Consider the following 25970-nt stretch of genomic DNA (forward strand, 5'->3'; position numbering starts at 1 on the left):
AAGTCTCAGCTCCATACAGTGCCAAGGGCACAATCACTCCCTTATGCAGTCGTCTCTTTGCATTTACACTCAGATACTTGTTTCTTATGACACTTTCCTCTCCCCTGAGAAATATGATAGGGGTTAGTTACGAGGCTGGATAGAGTGAGAAATGAGGAGGTGAGGAGGAGAGCAGGGGTGGAAAGGGAGTTGGGAGATAGGGTTGATGAAAGAATATTGGGATGGATTGGACACATGGAATGAACGAGTGAAAGAGGTGTGGAAGGCAGAGGTGGAAGGAGTGAACATGAGGGGGCAACCAAGGATGAGATAGATGCATGGGGTAAAAGGGGCATTAGGAAAGATAGTCCGGTAATTAAAGCAAAAAAAAAAATACTCAGGATGGACAAAATTGCTTTATTTTGTTTCTCAACTGATTTCGGTAGTAAATTAGGTCTACTATTCAGAAAAAAATAGTTTATTCTTGTCTGCTCACTGCTAGTATTATAAATTTGGCCTAATCCAAAATGGCCGCCATTGTGGGGTCAGAGAATTCATTTACAATATTTTTTATGCGATTGAGACATGGGCGTAGCCAGATGGGGGTCAAGGGGGCTGTGTCCCCCCAAATCAACTGAATTCCGTTGAGTTTTTGGACACATTTTCTACTTTCTCGCTGACGTGGAGACATACAAATTCTGGGCCCCCTTAATATAATTTTCTAGCTACGCCCATGGACTGAGATGTGTTCAAACCATGGCTTGGACAAGAGCCCTTCATTGAATTATATGATTGAGTCAAGTGATACAAGGTCAACTACCTACACAATAATCTAGTCATCTTGAACGTACAGTATATTTTTTTACTTGAACATGATAACAATGAGTCAATAACGAACAGTTTAATCATCTAGAAACTCTTCATTGTTTGCTCCAGCATTGGTGCATGCAATTCCCTTGCAGTGACCACAAGCCAGTGTGCACAACAGTCCGCTCTTGCGACAGGAGCAGGTGTTTTTGTCGCACCTGCCATGGCAGTTGCATTTGACTAGTTTCAGCAAGGATGCTGGAGCTGCTTCTCTTTGCATACTCACTGGCTTGAGCTTCATAGTCTGAAGAAACCATCCCCATTTGGTTGGGTCAAGGATATTTCCTAACCAGGTTTGTACCTGGTGGTATACTCGGTAACTGTGATACCTGGCTGCATCACAAGTGGGTGGGAGAGATTCGGGAGGCAGATACACTGATCTGGACACCACCTTCCTACTGAACATGGCTGCTCTTTCAAGGTCAAGGCTTACAACTGTACAAGACTTCTAGAGAAGCCTGACCATGCTTGGTGATTTCATCATGGCTTTGATTTGGCATCATGAATGCATCAGCATGGCCCTGGAGTAGGTGACATTTGGCCATTGCTTTGACCTTGCCGATGCTGTATGGCCTCGATGTTGTATCACATCCTGTAACGGCATCTTCATCTCCATTCAATAAAATATATGCATCCATACATAAATACTTAAGACTTATCACACAAGCACGTTTTAAATTCCCACCTTCGATCTGATCACCAAGGTGAGTTGAGTCCTCCTCGCTGAAGACATCTTCACCACTCCGAAGACCGTATTTATGTCCATTTTCATCTCTATTTATTGGAATAAATACATCCATACATGCATAATGGAGACTTAACACACGAGCACAACTCGAGTACCTACCTTCCAATTGATTAAGGTGACTTGAGTCCTCCCGACTGAAGACACAGGGTACAGGGACACCAAACATCTGTGCTGTAGCCATGGTGTTTAGAGCAGCGTCCACCAGCATATGAGCTCTGATGGCACGTGCCATTGCTTTCCCAGATAGCATGTGCTCAACGCTACCTTCCGCATATACTTGGGACATTGCCTCCTTCAATACAGAACCAGCCATTAGACCACCAATACAACCCAAGAAGCTCATCTGTGTATGGAATCCACCCAGGACGAGGACGATCTGTTGCAGTGGACTAGGCTGTGCTTCGATGATCATAAAGGCAATCCACCACAACTGCTGGTCGAAGGTGATGACTGGAGTAGTGTTGTACTTACTAGCATGGTCAACAACATATTCCAAAGTGGAGCGTGCACAGGTAGGGTCAGACGGTGTGAGATCTATCATTGGTAAAAATATGTCGGAGCTTTTCCCAGGATGTGGGATATTGCGATGCAGCATCTGCATATACCCTGCCCACATAGGTTTCGGTTTCTGAAGGTGGAAGGTCACTGTCCACATAATATCAAGGTTGTCATTCTGTATGTCTTGCTGTAATATTTCAATATTGGCATACATGATTTTGGAAAGAACTGCCTTTGGATCTCTTTGTTCCACCAGATTTACTTTTGACAACTGCTTGACGATCTCCATGTCCACCTTGAGTCGTGGAATTCTCCTGGTGCTCTGGATAGCTGGCGTGAGTGTTGCCATTTGACCCATTACATGGATTGATCCGTGACCATCTAAGTTCCTGGAGGCATGGTCAACATTGTCTGCTTGGTATTGGATAAATGATTGCGCCACTTGTTCTGGGAGATTATCGCCTTGCAATACAGCAGCATTAGTTCTGTACTTATTTGCTTCTGTGTATGAGGAACAGAAGCCAAGTTTGTTGATCATATCAACCAGATCATGGTGACCATACTTGTGTTCTAGTGCCACACTGAGACCAACTTGTAGGGGTGGGAGGAATGAGCGTGGACAAGTGGACTGCATAATTGATTGGCCTATTGAGGCGATATGCAGCTTTGCGTTCCTGCTCTTGATAATGCTGCCTAGGAGAGTTCGCAATGAATGAAGTTAGTATGCAACATTTGATTCGACAGAGCCTATGTCTTCTGTTGTAGGATACTCCCTTTTATGATGCTCCATTGACTTTATCTCTGTTCTTATTAATTTCCCAACAATTTCAATGAGTTTGTCCATATCAGAGAGTTCCTTCACTTCACTTGCTCCGTCATGGGCTTCTTGAATGATGGATTTAACATTGGACGTCAGGGTTACGACATTAGGGCATTGTCTGATGGTAGTAATTGATACCTTTGTCCCATAGTGGTTCTCCAGGTCTCGTTTCAGTTGCTTGGGAGTGTAGACTTCCTCTTCGTTCATTCCACTCTCTCTGAGCATAACTTGGTGCAAGTCTTGCAATGTAATGGTCTCGTCATCATTCTTTTCCAAAAATTCAATTGCATATTGAATAGCACCAAGTTTAGATGTGTTTCTAGGTCGACCCACTTTTCTTTTTTTGGTGGAAGAAGTGCACTCTTCAGATACAAATTCTGGAGGAGCCTTTCCCTTCATGAACAGGTCCTTACAAGTGTGATGGTACAGGGCCTCCTCAGCTGGCAAATCATTTACCACTGAGAGGCGTGAATAGACCTTCAAAGCCCATTCGTCCTCTCTGATATCACAGTGGCTTAGAATGTTCTCTTGAAACCCTAGTGTCATAACACGGCTGTATCTGTAACTAGCTTTAGAAGGATTTTTCTGTGCTAGACATGTTTCCACAAACAATCCACAGAAGAGGCAGTGAGTTTTGAAATAAAAAATATTTCCCTTAGCTGATCTCGGGTTTGGTTTGATCTCTTCAGATGATACACACTTTTTTGCAGATTTGATAGTTTTTGGATTTGTATGCTTACTTCTACATACTTTGTGAACAAAGATATCATGGTTTTCATCATAAACCAAATCAGGTACATCTAAACTTCTTTGTTTGTTTGCTTTGTTAATGCCTGTACACCCTTTCTCTGTCAATTGGGCATAATCATCCGGCTTGTCCAAGTTAATAAGTTCTTTACAGATAACACATGCCATGTCTGCTTAACTAATCTCCTCCACCATAAATATACTGTTATTCCATGCACAAGCTATCTGTGAAAATGAAGAGAAAGCCATTAACAATCTAGAAAAATGTCATAACAGTAAATACATGCTGTGACTTACAAGTATGACAGAATAGAGTGGAAAATATAACCATTATATCGGACACATTTGAGTACACATGCAATTATCTGCAAATTGGTCACATGCAGATGAAAGATACCACTGTAAATGAACTCCTCCACCTAAAAAAACATAAGATTAATTACTTTGTTTGTACTTACAATCAAAATAGTTTGGAAGATACGCGTTTTTTGGCAATCGGTACCCACAGCGGCGGCCATTTTGGATTTTAGCAAATTTAGGGTACTAGCAGTGAGCAGACAAGGGTAAACTATTTTTTTCTGAATAGTAGACCTAATTTACTACCGAAATCAGTTGAGAAACAAAATAAAGCAATTTTGTCCAACCTCAGTCATTCGCTTACTAGACTAAGAAGAGAACGTCTTTTGAGGAAGGGAGAAGACAAAAGATGGGGTGAATGGAGAATGCTGTGATGCATGGAAGGGAGTTGGGGGGGGGGGATGGTGTAAGGGAGTATGTGTGAATATTTTGATGCAGTCCAAAGGGATTTCTCCCCGTCTTTTCTTTTTCTACATAAGGGGATGGAGATTGGGAGTCACCGACTAAATGAAGCGGCCTTGCTGTGGATGTGCTGTGTCTTGCTACACTCCTGACCCAGGGCAGTAGATGAGATGCAGGGATGACCCGTCATCCAGGAGGATCCAAGATAAGAGGGAGGGAGGGGGGTTAAAGAGAGTGGAGTATGTGAGGATGGAATGGATGGGAGTGGATTTTATGCCTTTGGTTTTTTGGCTACCTCCCTTATGTGGGGGAAGTGGCCATTGGTATAAATATGTATTTACTTTCCTCTCCATCCAGACATTTACTTACATCCCATACAGTATAACTTACCTCCACCCCCACTCCTCCAATCCCTGCTCTTTGTGGCCCCAAATATTTAAAGTTTCCCAGTTCCTCGATCATTTTATCCTTTAGATTTAGCTTCAGCCCACCACCTCCATCATTATAGCTTCTGGTACATCTCATCACCTTATTTTTGCCCAGATTTACTTTCAGCTTCTCACACATACCCTCCAAAATCTATGAGTACCACCAACTGCTTCAGTCTGTCCTCCAGTTCCGTTACAAGTGTAGTGTTATCTGCAAACAACAGCTTGTTCACTTCCCCTCACTCACAATACCTACTAACTCCAAACCCTGTGTAGCACATTTGCATTTGCCTTCATCACCAATGCCAGTTTAAAAAATTATCTATGTATATACCAAGAGCTTTTTTTTTTCCCTTGTAAGGGAGGTAGCCAAGTCAAAGGCACATACCTACTCCAACCCATTCCACTCCCATCCACCACCCTTTGCTGTTTCACATCATAGTTCCTCATGGATGATGGGTCATCCCTGTATCCTGGCCACTGCCCTGGGTCAGAAGCAACAAAGCAAGACACAGTACATCCACAGCAAGGCCTTTTCACCCAATTGGTGACCCCCCCATCTCCATCCTCTCATGCAGAAAAAGAGAAGATGGGGAGAAATCCCTTCAGGCTGTGTCAAAATATCATTCACACTTAAGCACCCCCTACTCTGCCATCCCTTGCCCCTTCCTTCCTTGCATAACAGAATCATCTGTACAGTCGCTTTTCACTCACCCTATCTCCTGCTCTCTCCCTTTCTTGCTCAACAGACATTCCCCATTATAATATATCTAAAGAAAATTATCACCCTACTTGCTTGGGTTTGAATACAGGTATGGGAGGTCAAACTTGTAGTTTGAAGTTGAACTTTCAACATAACACAAGTATGTGACAATGAAAACATGAAGCACCTTAAATCCCTTTAAATATGATGACACACATGATGACTTTTGTTCTAGTTACAGCTATAGTTGCTACATTACTACTGGCATGGGCAGTGGACTGGCTACCTCCCTTATGAGGCTGAAGAAGCCTTCTGGTATATGGATAGGGAGCTATAGTACAACATTATTATGATATATCTTCCATACTCAGTTGTACATAAATATTTATGATCTAGCTACTGCTAAGCATTTATTCATCCTTATATATGTTATCTTAGGGATTGTCTCACTTCATGTTGTTTTTAATTCTAAACCAAAGAATTGTGGAGCTGGGAATGTGGACAGGTAAAGTACATACATACATATACCAAGGCTTTTTCCCCCTTACAAGGGAGGTAGCCAAAAAGAAAAAGGCATAAAATCATTCCCACCCATTCCATCCCTGAATACATTCCACACACCCCCACCCTCCCTCTTATCTTAGCACCTCCCAGATGACGGGTCATCCCTGCACCTTGTCCGCTGCCCTGGGTCAGAAGCAGTGTCGCAAGACACAGCACATCCACAGCAAGGCCGCTTCATTAAATCGGCGAACCCCCCTCTGCGTCCCCCCATGCATAAAAGGAGAAGACAGGGAGAAATCCCTTCAGGCTGCATCAAATTTTGCTCACACATACTACCTCACCCCCCAACCCCTGCCCATTCCACCTCATGCATCACAACATCATCCATATACAACCATTCTCCATTCACCCCTGTCTTCTGTCCTCTCCTGTCCTTCCTCAACTGACATTCCCCTCTTCCCCAAAGCCCCCTTCACCCCATCCATCCACCTCGTCCTAGGATGTCCCCTCATATTCACTCCCTCCACATCTGCCTTCCACACCTCTTTTACTAGTCTTTCTTCACTCATTCTTTCCATGTGTCCAAACCATCCTAATACTCTTTCATCAACACTATCTCCCAACTCCCTTTCCACCCCTGTTTTCCTCCTCACCTCCTCATTTCTCACTCTATCTAGCCTAGTAACCCCCATCATACTTCTCAGACACCTCATCTCAAACACATTCAAACTCCTTCTCTCTTCCTCTCTTATGTTCCATGTTTCTGCCCCATACAGTGCTGTTGGCACAATCACTCCTTCATATAGTCTCCTCTTAGCATCCATTCCCAAATGTCTATTCCTCATTACACTCTTTAATCCACCAAGGCATTTACTCGCTTCTCTCAATCTACATTCTACCTCCACCTTCACTCCACCTTTTCCTGCCACATTTGCACCCAAGTATCTAAAACTATCAACTTCCTCCAGTCGCTCTCCCTTAATGCTCACTTCCAGTCTACTGCCACTTTCACCCCTTGTACATCTCATCACCTTACTTTTACCCACATTTATCTTTAGCTTTCTTCTATCACATACTCTCCCAAACTCTGTCACCAACTTCCTCAATCCCTCCGATCCTGCCACAAGCACAGTGTTGTCCGCAAACAACAGCTGGCTCACCTCCCACTTTTCTCCATTTTCTTTAACCATCTCCAATCCCTGACCCACTACCCTTGCATTTACCTCTTGCACTACTCCATCCATGTATAAGTTGAACAGGCAGGGCGACATAACGCATCCTTGACAAAGTCCCACCTTTACCTTGAACCACTCACTCTCTCCATTTCTAATCCTGATACAAGCTCTACTACTCTCATAAAAACTCTTGACAGCTCCTAGAAGCTTTCCTCCTATCCCATATATCTGCATAACCTCCCACAGTGCCTTTCTGTCTACCCTATCGTAAGCCTTTTCCAGATCCATAAAAGCCCAAAAAACATCCTTCCCCTTTCCTATAGCTTTCTCACATATCTGTCTTACCACAGAGATCTGATCTACACAACCTCTATCCATCCTAAAACCACACTGTTCCTCACCAATTACTCCCTCTGTTCCTCTCCTAATCCTCTCAATCAAGATCCTCCCATAAGCCTTCCCAACTACACTTAACAAGCTAATCCCTCTGAAACTACTACATTCACACTTGTCCCCTTTTCCCTTGTAAAGTGGAACTATACGGACACTCCTCCAGTCCTCCGGCACTCTACCCTCTCTCCAGCAAACATTAAATAACCTCACCATCCAGTCCACCATCACTGTACCTCCTTTTTTTAAACATTCTGCATGGCATCCATCCAGACCAGGTGCCTTACCTGCTTTCATCATCTTAACAACTGCCTTCACTTCATCCTTCCTTATTTCTCCTCCATTTTCCTCACTCATCACTCTCATTTTCTTAGCATTTCCCACTGCAACTATCTTTCCCTCCCTATCCTCCTTCACATTTAGCAACTCCCTAAAATATTCTGCCCATCTTCCCCTTACTGCCTTCTCTTCCATTATCATCTCTCCATCTGCACCTTTTACCTTTTCTTCTCTACTTGATTCGCCTCCTCTTCCTCTCTTAATTTCTTTCCAAAACATATTTTTATTACTTTCAAAATTTTCTGTCATACTCTTACCCCACTTTACATCTGCTCTCCTCTTTGCCTCCTTTACCTTTTGCTTTACTTCTCTTTTCTTTTCTTTGTACCTCTCGTATGACTCCCTCGTCCTATTTTGTAACCAATCTGTGAAAGCTCCTTTCTTCTCTTCTACAACCTTCTTTGTTTCCTCATCCCACCACTCACTACCCTTCCTTCTATTTCCTCCTGTCCTTCTTGTTCCACACACCATCCTTGCACACTTTGTGACTCCCTCCTTGAACCATCCCCATTCCTCCTCCACACCTAGCTCTACTCTATCCTTCACTCCCTCCCACTCCTCCTTCAGCTTCTTCTTGTACTCTTTCTCCTTTTCATTCAAAGAGTTCACTCTAAACACCTCCCTACCTTTTGTCCCTTTCCTCTTTCTCCATCCATCCTCCATTCTCAACTTACCTTCCACCAAAAAATTATCTGATATTCCCCCACCCTCTCCCCTTAGCACATGTACATCCTTAACTCTTCCTATCCTAATCCTATTTACCACTACATAATCCATCAACGCTCTATCTACCACCCTTCCCTCCACCACCCTCTCCCATGTGTACTTATGCTTGACTTTCTTCCAAAACACTGTATTTGCCATCATCAACTCTCTAGACACATTTCCACCATCAACTCTCCACTATGATTCTTTCCAGGAACTCCACATTTCCCAACCACTCCCTCAATTGGACCATTTCCTACCCTAGCATTAAAGTCTCCCAGTACTATTACATTGACATTTCTCCCTAAATCCTCTATGCACTCATTTAAGTCTACCCAAAAAGCCTCCCTTTCTTCTACACTCTTCTCACTGCCAGGCCCATATGCACTTGCAAACACGCACATCTCCTTTCCCAGTTTCACCTTCATCCACATTATCATTGAGGAAACCTCCTTCCACTCCAGTACACGTTTACCTATCTCTTCACTTACTAGAATAGCCACCCCTTCCCTCCCTCGCCCTCTCTTCACTCCTGATAACCTCCCACTTACACTCCCAAACTTACACTCACCCTTCCCTTTCAACTTAGTTTCACTCAAAGCCAACACATCTATCTTTCTTCTCACAAACATACTACCTATCTCTTCCCTTTTACTCTCATCTGTACCACATCCACGCACATTAAAAGACCCAAACCTCAGGGCGCTGGTCCGAAAACTCCCAGACCCTCTTATTCCTTTACTTTTTCGTTTAGGAATGTCCCATGTGGGGCTACAAGGAGAGAGATGCCTAGTCCCAATCCCAGTCCCTTTCTTCTCGCCTCTTACGATCCAAGTGGAAATACTTGGTGGCAGTATTATTTTCCCTCACCACAGGGAATTCCCCCACCACAGAAAATGAATACTCATAGAAATGGTACAGGACAGCAGCAAGGGGTTGGGGGACAGCATAACGGAGGGACAGTCGTCGTATAAAAGTGTCATAATTTCTCTATGAACAGAGTTTTCCTCTATCAGAGACAAAATGATGTGTGGCTCTGGTCCATAGGGGCACCCCATATAGACCCTAAAGTATCAACTGCATGCTACTTTGCCACAATAACAAGCAGCCAATACCCCAGACAGATAAAGTAAAATCAATTAACCCTACATGAAGGCTCTGGCTAATATTTTAAGGTTCCTTTTGGCAGCCACCTACATTTAAGTAAGTTGTGTTATGCTTTGTTTTCCCTCAGAAAGCTGGGTGCTGAACCAACTCTTTTAAATATGTTAAGAGGTCAAAAAGTCGTGGGAGAAGTCTATGTGCGACGAATTCCATTAGAGGATGTTCCAGATGATGAGGAAGAGGCAGGAGACTACTTAATGGAGTTGTATAAGGGTAAGGTGAGTGTCAAATTGAGTTAAAGATTACTCCCCACCCTCTTCCCTTTCTCTTCCTCTCTTTCAAAGATTACAAAGGATTACAAAGGCGGAGCATGCCAACAGGAGACCTTTTGGTCCATATCTAGGTCGGATGCGAAAAAAATAATAATAATAAATTAATAAATAAAAACTATAATAATGTAAATAACAAATAAAATAAATAAATGATAGGTATAGTTAAATAATAAACACAGGTAAATAGTAAAGAATGATAAATTGACATATAACTGATAATAAATGAAAATCAAATAGACAAATAACAAAACAAAAATAATATAAAATAAATTATAATCATTACAGCATCTTGCTTAGGTGTTTTTCTAAATGATTCTTAAAGCTTTGGACTGAACTACATTGCACTACCTGTGCAGGAAGTTTATTCCATTCATTAACTACATGGTTGGCAAAGTTGTTTCTACCTACTTCCAAATTGAATCTATTTCCGGACAGTTTGAGACCATTGTTTCTTGTCTGATTCTCATTCAATGTGAAAATTTGGTCACTTTTGATGTCAATTCCCTTTAGAATCTTAAAGACCTGTATCAAGTCACCTCTGAGTCTACGCTTTTTTAGGGAAAACAGATTCATATGTTTTAGTCGATTTTCGTATGATTTATTTTTGATATTTGGAATCAGTTTTGTGATTCGCCGTTGTACTTTTCCCAATCTGTCAATGTCTTTAATGAGATTCGGTGACCATACGGAAACAGTATATTCCAAATGTGGACGAACTAACGATTTATATAGCTTGTTAATGAGTGATGGACTTTTGAAATCAAAAGATCACGCAATCAGTCCTAGAATCTTATTTGCTTTCTCAGAGGCTGAAATAGACTGCTTGGATGATTTGAGATCGTTACTGATAATTACACCGAGATCTTTTTCACTATCCACTTTTGTTAACGAATTTCCAAATAACTTGTAATCGTACTTACTGTTATTTTTACGTATGTGCATTACCTTGCATTTACTTGTGTTGAATTTCATTAGCCACTTTTCAGACCATTGCTGTAATTTATCTAAATCTTCTTGAATATCTAATTGGTTCAAGTGATCATTTGCCATTCCGCACAGTTTTGTATCATCAGCAAATTTGGAAACAGTAGATTTTAGTCCATGGTCTATATCACTTATATATACTATGAATAGAAGTGGCCCAAGAACAGAACCCTGAGGAACTCCACTTGTAACATTTTTCCATCTAGAAGTTTTTCCATTTAAAACAACTCTCTGTTTTCGACCATTCAACCAATTACTAGTCCAACCTAATAGGCTACCACTTATTCCGTGTAAAGCTAATTTAGTAAGTAGTCTTTCGTGTGGGACGGTATCAAAAGCTTTTGCAAAGTCTAGATATATTAAATCTATATTGTTTCTTTTGTCATAATTCAAGATAACTGTATTGTAGAATTCGAGTAAGTTAGTCACACAAGAACGTTTCCGTCTGAAACCATGCTGGCTATCATTTATCAAACGGTTACTTTCTAAATGATGTTCGATAGCATCTCTGATGATAGTTTCCATTATTTTTCCTACGATTGAAGTCAAACTTATAGGCCTATAGTTATTTGGCTTCTTTTTGGTCACCTTTCTTTCCCTTTCTCTTCCTCTCTTTCCCTCCCTTTCTTTCCCTTTCTCTTTCCAACCCATTTTCCAGCTCTCTCTCTCTCTCTCTCTCTCTCCCTCCCTCTCTCTCCCCCTCCCTCTCTCTTTGTCTTTCTTTCTCTCTTTTTCTCTCTCTCTCTTTGTGATTCGACCCAGTCAGTGTATATTAAGGGACAAGGGTCACCCTTCATCTGTGGGGTCTAAGATGGGAGAGGCAATGAATTGATGTAAGCAGGATGTATGGTTTGACCTAGCCCCCTTTCTCATAAGTTGTATTTCCTTTCCACTTTACTTGCCAGGACCAATTGCTAGACAGCTATATGAACACAGGTGATTTCACCAAAGAAAACGACTTGGCCAAACATGAAGGCAAGACTATACCTCGCCGAGCTTGGTCACTCATAAACATGATGGGCTGGGCTGGGCTTATCCTCACACTCATCCTTCGCTTCTACTACCACATCCTCACCACTGGCTCTTTTCTGGCCAATGTTATTGCTCTGGGCATTGTTGTATTAGGTAAGTATGTAACTGTGCATGCCAGTAGGAACAGTAGAATGTCCTGTTAGTATGATTTTGTGAAGGTGTTGATGTTTTTAAGTTATGATTTTGTGAATTAAAATTAAACATATAATAAGAGGTGAATAATTGCTGATGTTAGAAGTAGTTGCCTCAGTGTTGCTAGACATCACTTCCATTGGTGATGTAAGAATGATAATATTTTGTTTTTATTTGGAGAAATTGAATGTTGTGCTATGTCACTTCTTATAAAGTAGTCTTGATTTTTTTTTTTTAAACTGGTGGTCTTTGTTCACTGTAACATTCATTTCTGTCAGAACTAATGACAGGTACCTGCATATAGTGGTCCTGCAAGATGGACAGCAAAGCTGCTCGTTTTTTATTTCTGTCAACCTACTCCCCTCCATCAGAAGATGCAACCCTGAGGGGCTGACACCTGCTCTGACTGGTCCAAATATCTCATTCTTTCAACTTTAACTGCATTTTGTACATTTTTTTCATTCATATAAAGATGACCTCTGACAACTGCTTCCCACTTGCAACCACTTTCAGTTGATGACAGAAACAGTCTTATACTAATGTAACACAGACAGTGAGCCAAAGTTTCTTCCCAGAGAGATCTGCAAGAGATCCAAGGAATGTAGCTAGCCACTGTGGTGCTGTGGGTTTCTCACTTAGTGAAACTCACAGGAGCAATTAACCCATTAATTAATTTCTGCCTTCATAGCGATATCATGATTTTGAACTAAGTTAAAAGGGCTTTGTAAGTGTGTATATGTTTAAGTCATCTTTATTCTTAGTTCACATCTATGTGCATGTATGTACAGAATTCACATTGAAAAGTTTCAACCACATGGTTTTCAGTAAATAAACAAGAGTATTTGTGTGTTAGTTTGTTCATTAGTTGAATCAATCCATTACTTCAAAGCTTTTGCAAGAGACCCACAGATCCCAGGTAACCTGGGGCGATGTAAGATGGAGTGTCGTGTGTATTTACCTAGTTGTATCATACGGGAAGGGAGCTATGCTCTTGGTGACCCATCTTTGTATCTTTCAGCATCAAGTTTTTTCTTAAAATCTTGAAATGTGTTTGCACACACTGTTTCTTTATCAAGATTATTCCAGATATCCAGGACTCTGTGTGGGAAGCTATTATTTTTCAGATCTCTTCTATAGTTATCCTTTTTGAGTTTCTTTTTGTGTCCTCTTGTTTTTCCATTGTCACTTTTTAGTAAATCATTCCTATCAAGGATTTCCATCCCTTTCATGATTCTATAGATAGTCAGTAGATCACCTCTCTCTCTTCTCTGCTCCAGTGTTGGTAGTTCCATACATACAGTGGCCACGAAAAGTTTGGGCGTGTAATTAACGAGACACAAATGTAAACACTTGTGACATTTAAATAATCATTTAAAGACCTATAAATGGCTTATTACATACCTTATTTACCAAGCAATTTTCCTTTAAGCTTTATGACCTTCTCCAAACGTGCCAGGATGCATCTTGCCAGGTTTTGTACGTGTTGAGGAATAATATTATCCCAAATATCCTGTATTTCTGTTTTTAGCTTAGCTACAGTGGAGACGTCACGATCTTGAAGCTGTTTTTTAATTATATGCCGTACGTGCTCAATGGGATTTAGGTCTGGAGAATTTCCAGGCCATTTTTTGAAGTAATCAACACAGTCTTCTAACCATTGGGTAACAGACCGAGCTGTGTGAGCAGGAGCTCCGTCCTGCATAAACCAACTAGCATTGCACTTTTCAAAACTTTCAGGCAGGTTATCACACAATAACTCGAAATAAGTGTGCTGATTTACACTCTCATTTTGTGCAAGAAACACTAAATTGCCAACTCCACCAAATGCAAAGCATCCCCACACTATAACACTTGCAGCATGTTTCACCACTTTAGCTGTATAGTGAGGGTCATTAGGGTCAGACCCCCTGGGGCGCCTCACACGCTTCGACCTGCAGCCCGACGACACCACAAACATTGACTCATCACTCCACAATACTCGTTCCCAGTCTTCTAAGGACCAGTCCTTATATTTCTTGCAAAATGCTATGCGATCACATATGTTTTTTGCACTTAGGAGGGGAAGAACTTTAGCACAGCAACTACGGTATTGTAAATCTTTGGCTAAATGATCAGAAATACATCTTACAGACACATCATGCAGCAGTGCAGGGTTATTTTCTTTCAGTTTTCGAGCTGTGAGCGTTGGATCTTTAATTGCCTCCTAATAACCGTAGAAGTACGATTTGATATCTTCCTTGGCCGACCAGAGCGATGCTTTGGAGTAGGAATGATGTCACTTCCTCCGTCTCGAAATTTCTTGGTCCACTTTTGCACTTGACGCACTCCAATTCCCACACGAGTAGCAATATCTTTACACTTATAACCCTCCTTATAGAGGGTTATGATTGTAACAACTGTGTCTCTTTCCAGCTCTTTACCACTTCCCATTACGGAGATATCAAGGCACAAAAACAGAGACCACCGCAAAAAAAAAGACTACTCCCCGTGAGAGATGTTTAGAAACTGACTCCACGTGACATCGAGTGCGCCTAAACAGAGTTGCCAAGCAATGCGTATTGTCTCGGCTAAATACGGGTACAGACGCTAGCATTGAAAAATAGCGAAAAGTTTGGGTGGAAAGTTGTATTTTTCGCATGTTTTGAGTTTAGCGGAAAGTTGGGGCGCCTATAATTTTGCGCCCAAACTTTTCGCGGCCACTGTACATCATATACATATACCAAGGCTTTTTCCCCCTTACAAGATAGGTAGCCAAAAAGGAAAAGGCATTAAATCACTCCCACCCATTCCATCCCTGAATACACTCCACACCCCTCCACCCTCCCTCTTATCTTAGCACCTCCTGGATGACGGGTCATCCCTGCACCTTCCCCACTGCCCTGGGTCAGAAGCAGTGTTGCAAGATACAGCACATCCACAGCAAGGCCGCCTCATTAAATCGGCGAACCCCCCTCTCCGTCCCCCCATGCATAAAAGGAGAAGACGGGGAGAAATCCCTTCGGGCTGCGTCAAATTTTGCTCACACATACTACCTCACCCCCCATCCCTCCCCGCACATTCCACCTCATGCATCACGACATCATCCATATACAACTATTCTCCATTCACCTGTCTTCTGTCCTCTCCCGTCCTTCCTCAACAGACATTCCCCTCTTCCCCAAAGCCCCCTTCACCCCATCCATCCACCTCATCTTAGGACGTCCCCTCATGTTCACTCCCTCCACATCTGCCTTCCATACCTCTTTTACTAGTCTTTCTTCACTCATTCTTTCCATGTGGCCAAACCATCTCTTTCATCAACCCTATCTCCCTATTCCCTTTCCATGCCTGTTCTCCTCCTCACCTCCTCATTTCTCACTCTATCTAGCCTAGTAACCCCCATCATACTTCTCAGACACCTCATCTCAAACACATTCAAACTCCTCTCTCTTCCTCTCTTATGTTCCATGTTTCTGCCCCATACAGTGCTGTTGGCACAATCACTCCTTCATATAGTCTCCTCTTAGCATCCATTCCCAAATGTCTATTCCTCATTACATTTTTTAATCCACCAAGGCATTTACTCGCTTCTCTCAATCTACATTCTACCTCCAACTTCATTCCACCTTTTCCTGCCACATTTGCACCCAAGTATCTAACCCCATCCATGTATAAGTTGAACAGCCAGGGCGGCATAATGCATCCTTGACAAAGTCCCACCTTTACCTCGAACCACTCCCTCTCTCCATTTCTAATCCTGACACAAGCTCTACTACTCTCATAAAAACTCTTGACAGCTCCTAGAAGCTTACCTCCTATCCTGTATATCCGCAAAACCTCCCACAGTGCCTTTCTGTCTACCCTGTCATAAGCCTTTTCCAGATCCATAAAAGCCCAAAAAACATCCTTCCCCTTTCCTATAGCTGTCTCACATATCTGTCTTACCACAAAAATCTGATCTACACAACCTCTATCCGTCCTAAATCCACACTGTTCTTCACCAATTACTCCCTCTGTTCCTCTCCTAATCCTCTCAATCAAGATCCTCCCATAAATCTTCCCAACTACACTTAACAAGCTAATCCCTCTGAAACTACTACATTCACACTTGTTCCCTTTTCCCTTTTAAAGTGGAACTATACAGGCACTCCTCCAGTCCTCCGGCACTCTACCCTCTCTCCAGCAAACATTAAATGACCTCACCATCCAGTCCACCATCACTGTACCTCCTTTTTTTTAGACATTCTGCATGGCATCCATCCAGACCAGGTGCCTTACCTGCTTTCATCATCTTAACAACTGCCTTCACTTCATCCTTCCTTATCTCCTCCATTTTCCTCACGAGATTTTGGCCCGGAGTGAAGTGGTTAATAGGTTGAAGGTTTCTCCAACTATTTTGTTGATATGTTTGTCCAGTGTCATGTCTTTGATGAGTTCACTTTTTTGATATCTTCTTCACCAATTTTATAATTTTTTGGTATTCTGTTGTTACTTTTTCCATTTTTATATTGAAGTTCACTTCCCATTTTTTAGTCCATTTCCAGATTTTGTCCAGGTCTGATTGTAATGATTCACAATCCTCCTCTGATCTTACTTTCTTTAGTATTTTTGCTTCATCTGCAAAGAAATTCATATAACACTACTCCTTCATCCATGTCATTTATTTATATGGCAAACATGATTGGAGCCAGCACCTACCCTTGCAGGAAACCACTTATCATTTCTTCCCATTTCGAGTATTTGTCTCTAATTACTACCCTCATTTTTCTCCTAGTCAGGAAGGCTTCCATCCATTCTAATAATTTACCTCCGATGCCACCTATTGATTCTAGTTTTCTTATTGATTTCTTGTGTGGTACCTTAAATGCTTTTTGTAGGCTTAGGTACAGTCTGCCCATCCATCCCTTTCTTGTATTATTTCTATTAGTCTCATATAGAAGCAGATCAGGTTTGTTGTACATGATCTTCCTTGTCTAAATCCAAATTGGGGGAGGGGGGAAGAATACTGCCACCAAGTATTTCCACTTGGATCGTAAGAGGCGAGAAGAAAGGGACGGGGAGTGGGACTAGGCATCCTTCTCCTTGTAGCCCCACAGGGGACATTCCTAAATGAAAAAGTAAAGGCATAAGAGGGTCTGGGAGTTTTCGGACCAGCACCCTAAGGTTTGGGTCTTTTAATGTGCGTGGATGTGGTACAGATGAGAGTAAAAGGGAAGAGATAGGTAGTATGTTTGTGAGAAGAAAGATAGATGTGTTGGCTTTGAGTGAAACTAAGTTGAAAGGGAAGGGTGAGTGTAAGTTTGGGAGTGTAAGTGGGAGGTTATCAGGAGTGAAGAGAGGGCAAGGGAGGGAAGGGGTGGCTATTCTAGTAAGTGAAGAGATAGGTAAACATGTAGTGGAGTGGAAGGAGATTTCCTCAAGGATAATGTGGATGAAGGTGAAACTGGGAAAGGAGATGTGCGTCTTTGTAAGTGCATATGGGCCTGGCAGTGATAAGAGTGTAGAAGAAAGGGAGGCCTTTTGGATAGGTTTAAATGAGTGCATAGAGGATTTAGGGAGAAATGTTAATGTAATAGTACTGGGAGACCTTAATGCTAGGGTAGGAAATGGTCCAATTGAGGGAGTGGTTGGGAAATGTGGAGTTCCAGGAAAGAATCATAGTGGAGAGTTGATGGTGGAAATGTGTCTAGAAAGAGAGTTGATGATAGCAAATACAGTGTTTCGGAAGAAAGTCAAGCATAAGTACACATGGGAGAGGGTGGTGGAGGGAAGGGTGGTAGATAGAGCGTTGATGGATTATGTAGTGGTAAATAGGACTATGATAGGAAGAGTTAAGGATGTACATGTGCTAAGGGGAGAGGGTGGGGGAATATCAGATAATTTTTTGGTGGAAGGTAAGTTGAGAGTGGAGGATAGATGGAGAAAGAGGAAAGGGACAAAAGGTAGGGAGGTGCTTAGAGTGAACTCTTTAAATGAAAAGGAGAAGGAGTACAAGAAGAAGCTGAAGGAGGAGTGGGAGGGAGTGAAGGATAGAGTAGAGCTAGGTGTGGAGGAGGAATGGGGATGGTTCAAGGAGGGAGTCACAAAGTGTGCAAGGATGGTCTGTGGAACAAGAAGGACAGGAGGAAATAGAAGGAAGGGTAGTGAATGGTGGGATGAGGAAACAAAGAAGGTTGTAGAAGAGAAGAAGCGAGATTTCACAGATTGGTTACAAAATAGGACGAGGGACTCATACGAGAGGTACAAAGAAAAGAAAAGAGAAGTAAAGCAAAAGGTAAAGGAGGCAAAGAGGAGAGCAGATGTAAAGTGGGGTAAGAGTATGACAGAAAATTTTGAAAGTAATAAAAAGATGTTTTGGAAAGAAATTAAGAGAGGAAGAGGAGGCGAATCAAGTAGAGAAGAAAAGGTAAAAGGTGTAGATGGAGAGATGATAATGGAAGAGAAGGCAGTAAGGGGAAGATGGGCAGAATATTTTAGGGAGTTGCTAAATGTGAAGGAGGATAGGGAGGGAAAGATAGTTGCAGTGGGAAATGCTAAGAAAATGAGAGTGATGAGTGAGGAAAATGGAGGAGAAATAAGGAAGGATAAAGTGAAGGCAATTGTTAAGATGATGAAAGCAGGTAAGGCACCTGGTCTGGATGGATGCCATGCAGAATGTTTAAAAAAAGGAGGTACAGTGATGGTGGACTGGATGGTGAGGTTATTTAATGTTTGCTGGAGAGAGGGTAGAGTGCTGGAGGACTGGAGGAGTGCCTGTATAGTTCCACTTTACAAGGGAAAAGGGGACAAGTGTGAATGTAGTAGTTTCAGAGGGATTAACTTGTTAAGTGTAGTTGGGAAGGTTTATGGGAGGATCTTGATTGAGAGGATTAGGAGAGGAACAGAGGGAGTAATTGGTGAAGAACAGTGTGGATTTAGGACGGATAGAGGTTGTGTAGATCAGATCTTTGTGGTAAGACAGATATGTGAGAAAGCTATAGAAAAGGGGAAGGATGTTTTTTGGGCTTTTATGGATCTGGAAAAGGCTTATGATAGGGTAGACAGAAAGGCACTGTGGGAGGTTATGCAGATATATGGGATAGGAGGAAAGCTTCTGGGAGCTGGCAAGAGTTTTTATGAGAGTAGTAGAGCTTGTGTCAGGATTAGAAATGGAGAGAGAGTGGTTTGAGGTAAAGGTGGGACTTTGTCAAGGATGCGTTATGTCGCCCTGGCTTTTCAATATATACATGGATGGGGTGGTTCGAAAGGTAAATGCAAGGGTGGTGGGTCAGGGATTGGAGATGGTTAAAGAAAATGGAGAAAAGTAGGAGATAAACCAGTTGTTGTTTGTGGACGACACTGCGCTTGTAGCAGGATTAGAAGAGGGATTGAGGAAGTTAGTGACAGAGTTTGGGAAAGTGTGTGAAAGAAGGAAGTTGAAGATAAATGTGGGTAAAAGTAAGAAGATGAGATGTACTAGGGGTGAAAGTGGCAGCAGACTGGAAGTGAGTATTAAGGGAGAGAGACTGGAGGAAGTGGATAATTTTAGATACTTGGGTGCGAATGTGGCAGGAGAGGGAGGAGTGGAGGTGGAGGTATAATGTACATTGAGAGAAGTGAGTAAATGTCTTGGTGGATTAAAAAGTGTAATGAGAAATAGACATTTGGGAATGGATGCTAAGAGGAGATTGGATGAAGGAGTGATTGTGCTGACAGCACTGTATGGAGCAGAAACATGCAACATAAGAGAGGAAGAGAGAAGGAGTTTGAATGTGTTTGAGATGATAGGATTACTAGGCTGGAAAGACTGAGAAATGAGGTGAGGAGGAGAACGGAGGTGGAAAAGGATTTGGGAGATAGGGTGGATGAAATAGCATTGGGATGGTTTAGACACATGGAAAGAATGAGTGAAGAAAGACTAGTAAAAGAGGTGTGGAAGGCAGATGTGGAGGGAGTGAACATGAGAGGGCAACCTAGGATGAGATGGATGGATGGGGTAAAAGGGGCTTTGGGGAAGAGGGGAATGTCTGTTGAGGAAGGACGGGAGAGGACAGAAGACAGGGTTGAATGGAGAATGGTTGTATATGGATGATGTTGTGATGCATGAGGTGGAATGGGCAGGGGGATGGGGGGTGAGGTAGTATGTATGAGAAAAATTTGATGCAACCTGAAGGGGTTTCTCCCCGTCTTCTCCTTTTCTGCATGAGGGGACAGAGAGGGGGGTAACCGATTTAATGAAGCGGCCTTGCTGTGGATGTGCTTTGTCTTGCGACACTGCTTCTGACCCAGGGTAGTGGACAAGATGCAGGGATGACCCATCATCCAGGAGGTGCCAAGATAAGAGGGAAGGAAGTCGACTGTAATAGGAATGGAATAGGTGGGTGTGGTTTTTATGCCATTGTTTTTTTGGCTACCTCCCTTATAAGGGGAAAAAAAAAGCCTTTGGTATATGTATGTATGTAACTCTGATTATTTCCTCATTGGTTCTACATAAGTTTGTCATTTCATTGTGCAAAGTTCAATAATCTATTTTTTAATCAATTAGTTCGTCCATCAAGTCATTGATGACTCAATTTCTTAGTACAGTGCTAACCCTAGTTTCTCTTTCTGTATCCATAGCTTTAACTCTTGTTCCCCTTTCCCTTTGAAAACCCAAAAAAACATTGTTCTCAAATCTTTGAGTAGTCTTCAGAGTATCATTTATTCACGTTCTTTGGTATCAAACCAAGTGGCAATTCCACTCTACTCATATCCAGTCCTCTCTTTGTTGGTTCATTAATTCTTTTGTCTTCTTTTCTTTCCTCCATTTTATGCTATACCATACTTTTCCAAAAATAACAACAAGGTGTTTCCTTGATCCAAGTGATAACCCTTCATTTATGGCTCAGAAAGGCAGGGAATGGGTTTTACACACACCTTTTAAATTAATTAATTAGTTAATTGATTGCTGCCTTGAGTTTTGCTCAGTGGAAAACTCACAGCCTCACAGTAGATGGTAATAGTCCTCAGACCCTCCCACAGAAATCTTTGGAAAGAAACTTTGGACTGTTGTCTGTGACGTACTTGTGTTGGGACTAGTTTTGTGCCACTGACTGAAAATATTAGGGAGAGGAGAGAAGAGCAATTGCTGGTAGTCAGCTCACCATGTGTGAAATAGTGTAAGTAGTACAGTTGAAGTTGAGGGAGAGATTCTAGGCCCAGTCTGGGGACTGAGTGACAGCCCCTCAAGGCTGCACCTTCCAGTGGAGGTGAGGGGAATGAGCACTACATGCAGGTACTCATCATTGATCCCTATACGTACATACACGTGTAAGTGACTTTGAAGACTTCAGGGGTCATGGTGATAATTGTTTTTATAGGTTTTGTTTAAATTGCAATTCAGTCACTCTACTTAGCTTTTATGTCTTTCCTTTTCAGCTTACATTGGTTTGTACAAAATGATTGGTCTAACCAGAATCGACAAAGGCTCAAAATATGGCAGCACCAAGGATGCCAAGAAAACAGAATAGTTAACCAGGAACTGCCCAGCCAAGGTGCTCATTTGCCAAAAGAAAGAAAAAAAGAAAAGAAAAGAAAAAAAAAAAAGAATCCTACACTATCATATGCAGTTGTTTCTGTCCCATTAAGTTTGTATCAAGAGTATTTTCACATGAATCTTTGTGCACTTTTGATAAACTCCTCTCTCCACAAAAGGTCCAAAGACATTGTATGGTGATAGGACTTGCTCTCTACAGAAACCACCGGATGGGGCTGAAGCCATTTCTGCTTCTCTGTCATTTACTTTCATAGGAAACTTTTGATGTGTAATGTGTATATACCACATGGTAAGCCTTTGTTTCTTCTTTTGTATTTTTTATCATAAGGAGAAGTGCTTGTGAAATCTAGGTTACATTGGTATCAGATTATTTTAACTTTTGATGTGACACATTCAATATTCTAAGAAGGTTTCACTATTGGAATTTAGATTATGTGTAGGGGCTCTTTGTTGTCCTGTATTGTTATTGGGAGTGGGGGAAAAAAAAAAATCCCCACGGTTAGGTCTTGTACTCCGTGAATGATAAAAGTTATTGTTAACATTATTTATTATAAGTTATACTTTGAAAATTTTCCTGTGCAGAAATAGTTAAGACTACATGCATAAAAAGTCTGACAAAATCATTTGAGAACCTGTGGTCAAATAGTAGTTTTACTTGTAGTTGGTTGATAGCTTAGGATTCTTGGTGGGCAGTAATTTTCTTGGGACATGAAAGGGAGTTGGTTCCCCACCACAAAGAAGTTTGTAATGGGATTTAATTACAAGGTTGACTGTCATCGTTGAAATGTCCAGAAATGGGTCCTACACCGTTATTCAGAAGAGCCTGTGCTGGGTTTCCAAGATGATCAAGTGTTCTCAGTCTTCATAGGATGTATTTGGTATGCAGTAACATTTCCTCTCCTGCTCGAAAAGTATGAAAATTTCAATTTATTATCATCATTTATACATTTTTTCAAGTTTGAACAAATATGTCCACATTGAACTTGTTTCATTTACATCAAAAGAGAAATGTACCTGTATGGGAAGTGTCAAAGTGTTTGGTATAGGGAAAAGCCAATAAAATTGTTTGGTCTTAATGTCCACTAAAAGGGCATTACATGTAAAATTACAAATAAAGGTATACAAACATATCTTTTCTTACAATTCAACTTGAGGGGAAATTGTATGCCTAGTATGTATATATGTATAAACATATTTGTATTATGTGAATATAATGACATAATGAACGTCAGCAGAATAACAACTGTTGTACACTAAATATGAAAAGCAGGGCAGTCATTCTTGTTTTTTAATTTTCTGCAGTTCTCTCGACTTTTTAAGCAACCCTGGTTCAGAGACAAGTGGATTGAGGTTTTCTACACCTACAATATTTTTTTTCTTTTTCTTTCTTTTCTTTCTGTGTGAAATTGTAATAAATTAATATTTGAAAGACTGAAGGCACATACAAGGCTTATGATCCCACTTTTTTAACCATTTAATGCTTCAAAGATATATATATATATATATATATATATATATATATATATATATATATATATATATATATATATATATATATATATATATTGGTATACAGTTTGAATTTGTTAGCAGTAGCAATTATTTTTTTCCCTAAAGTAGAATGAAATACTGTCAATGATTTTGAAACCAATTAAAAGATAACAGACTTATGCTCACAGTAATTAATAATGACCATGTCATCAGAGAATGAGCTCTGCTCTTATTTATTTATTTATCTATTTATTTATTTAATTACCAATTTTTTTTTGAAGCACCAATCATAATTTTACAATGCCAGATAATTGTAAAAAGTATACAATACAGTATTTGTTGAAATGATGACCTATATCAAGATTGAAAAAGTTGATAATAGAGACTCGTTTTGGACTAGAATATTATTTGTCTAGATATGCTTTGAAACAGACATAGCTGAAACACGTCCTGGTTAGGCCAAACTATTAGAATGCATAACTCCATGTTTAAGGTGCAAATTGCATATCAGAGTGTTTTAGGAACCCCCCCCTTGTCCCATAGTCCTTGTGTAGGAGATAGGGTTGCATGCTAGTTTGCAAGGCATTATTCCTTATAGCTTTAATCTTGAACTTTTGGACATTACTTTCCTCTCTTGATAGTCCCAGAATAATTGATATACAAGCCAGTGATTACACATGGAAGCACCTGAAAGCAACAAGTCTATAATTGAGCCTGTGATTTGAGCTCTGCAATCACAGCACGGACTTGATTTCTTCAGACTCTGTGGTGGATACAACAGGAATCTGATTTTGTGACAATTGATGGCCTTTTGTGTATGTCAGGGTACCAAATGGAGCTCGGTTTCCTATTTTGTGTAATGACAACAAAGTGGTTTCCCTGCAGCAACACGTCACATTTTGAAAGATCCTCAGCATGGGATGCTCCATACAGTTTATGGATGTAAATACGAGTGGCTTATGTTTTACAACAACTGTAAACTTTTTGTAAATAATAAATTTTGAACATTGTTGCCCAAATGCCTTTGATAATTTTTACCATATACTCATTGCCTTATTCTTTCATTTGTTTCTATTTTGTTTTCTTGGTGAGCTCAGAACAAGTGTTTTAGTTAACTGAATATGACATGCATGATCAAAAGAGGTTATTATCTCCACAGTATTTTGGAGTCACTTTAATTATAAAGGACATTACTTTCAAGTTACTTTTACTGTCACAACCCTTTAATCACAAGGGTTGACTACTGCCTTATACTGACTGTGAGGAGAAACCTCCAATGTTCATGTCTGTATTCCATGGCTATATCAACTCTTAAAAGCTCTTACTACTACCATGCAATTTCATTTGTTTGAGGAACCCTGGTAATAGTCAAAAAGTTAAAAGAAATTTATACAGACCGTGAGATTAATGCTACTGTGGTTTACGTGTCAACACCAGGAAATAGTAGAAACGGTATGGTAATTCCAGTTCCTGTGGCTGAACAGACACACCCATTTCCTTCATGAATCTGAAAGTTGGTATTTTGAAATAATTATAGGTGGATAAAGGCCTGCTGAAAACTTCCAAAGCTGGACCTACACACAAGTGGTTATAAATTCTAAAAAGCAGTTAGATTACTGGTTGAGGCTGGTTTGGCCATAATGACCTAAAAAGTTTTAATTTATTTCATAAGCTCCTAATCTACATGAGAACAATTTGCACACTTAAACTAAAAGGTCTTTTCCTCTTTTACTCCCTTTGATATGATGTTGCCTATGTAGACATCATGAGTGAGTGGGTATATGAGGATGCCAGTGTTGGTGTCTTGATTATATTTATTTTGTAGTTGCAGCTGCGTGACCCCCATATTTTGTGAACTGACCTGATCATATTTTCTGTGGTTATTAACATTTAGAATGAAAGAGAATGAGTAATACAGCTGTAACTTTATATTTTATAATGCGAGTATTGTGATGCATCATCGTACATCCACACAAAAAAAAAAAAAAAAAAAAAAAAAAAAAAAAAAAAAATCCATCTTAATTCCTCAGGGAGGGTCATCCCATCCATATCCCCCATCACACTGCTTAGGTCAGAAGCAATGCAGTAAGACATAAAACCTTCACAGAAATCTTGTCCAAGAACCTCTTGTGCATTGATTTTTGTTATCCTGGTTCTCTTGCAAGAGACTCAGCATCCCCAGGAAACTGGTTACTTTTCTGGACAATGCCTAACAGTTCTATTCATTTGAGGCAGGATCAAGGGTGTAGTACTAATTTTATAGGCATCAGAGCTCTGGAGGGTATGACAAAAGGTATTAAGCCATGATTGCAAGGGAAGTGATAAATTTCATCCAGAATGATGCTCCAGCAGCACTACACCCCTGGGTAGGACCAACAATGGGTACATGCCAGTGATGGTCTGACATGATGGATGTGAGAATCATTGTCCTGCTACCCATCTTCAAAACCTCAAAACACTTCACCACTATCTGGAACTGCAGCCCCAAGGGGGTAACATGGTCTCCAGTCCAAACTCAAAATCTCACTCATATCAACTTAGAGACTATTTTCCCCCCTTTTTTCACATAAGGAGAGCTGACAACATTCTGCTTGCCTCTGAGAGAAAGGGACCCACACTAATACAATATGACAACAGTCAAATATTTCTTCCCATAGATCTGTTGTTAGCTGCTGTTGGGCTATAGCTTTCCAATCCTTGAAACTCAAGACTATCTATCTTTATGCCAAAAGAAATCTAA

General features: G+C 40.9%; 2 protein-coding genes across 3 annotated transcripts in view; one reads left to right on the top strand and one right to left on the bottom strand.

Annotated features, from left to right (window-relative positions):
- The window catches only part of LOC143025428 (1-acyl-sn-glycerol-3-phosphate acyltransferase gamma-like), a 51828-nt gene extending 27586 nt beyond the window's left edge, over positions 1-24242 (top strand). The window contains exons 7-9 of the mRNA XM_076185088.1: positions 9897-10044; positions 11988-12207; positions 21622-24242. Coding sequence (XP_076041203.1) covers positions 9897-10044; positions 11988-12207; positions 21622-21713 — 460 coding nt within the window. The 3' untranslated portion in view covers positions 21714-24242. The remainder of the gene's footprint in view (positions 1-9896; positions 10045-11987; positions 12208-21621) is intronic.
- Positions 22388-25970, bottom strand: part of LOC143025429 (putative methyltransferase DDB_G0268948) — a 40228-nt gene continuing 36645 nt past the window's right edge. For both annotated transcript variants that reach the window (XM_076185089.1, XM_076185090.1), the window contains exon 8: positions 22388-24737. In XM_076185089.1, the coding sequence (XP_076041204.1) occupies positions 24641-24737 (97 nt within the window). In that variant the 3' untranslated portion in view covers positions 22388-24640. The remainder of the gene's footprint in view (positions 24738-25970) is intronic.

The sequence above is a fragment of the Oratosquilla oratoria genome, chromosome 5 (assembly GCF_046742065.1).
Source record: "Oratosquilla oratoria isolate Oo_2021 chromosome 5, ASM4674206v1, whole genome shotgun sequence".
NCBI lineage: Eukaryota > Metazoa > Arthropoda > Malacostraca > Stomatopoda > Squillidae > Oratosquilla > Oratosquilla oratoria.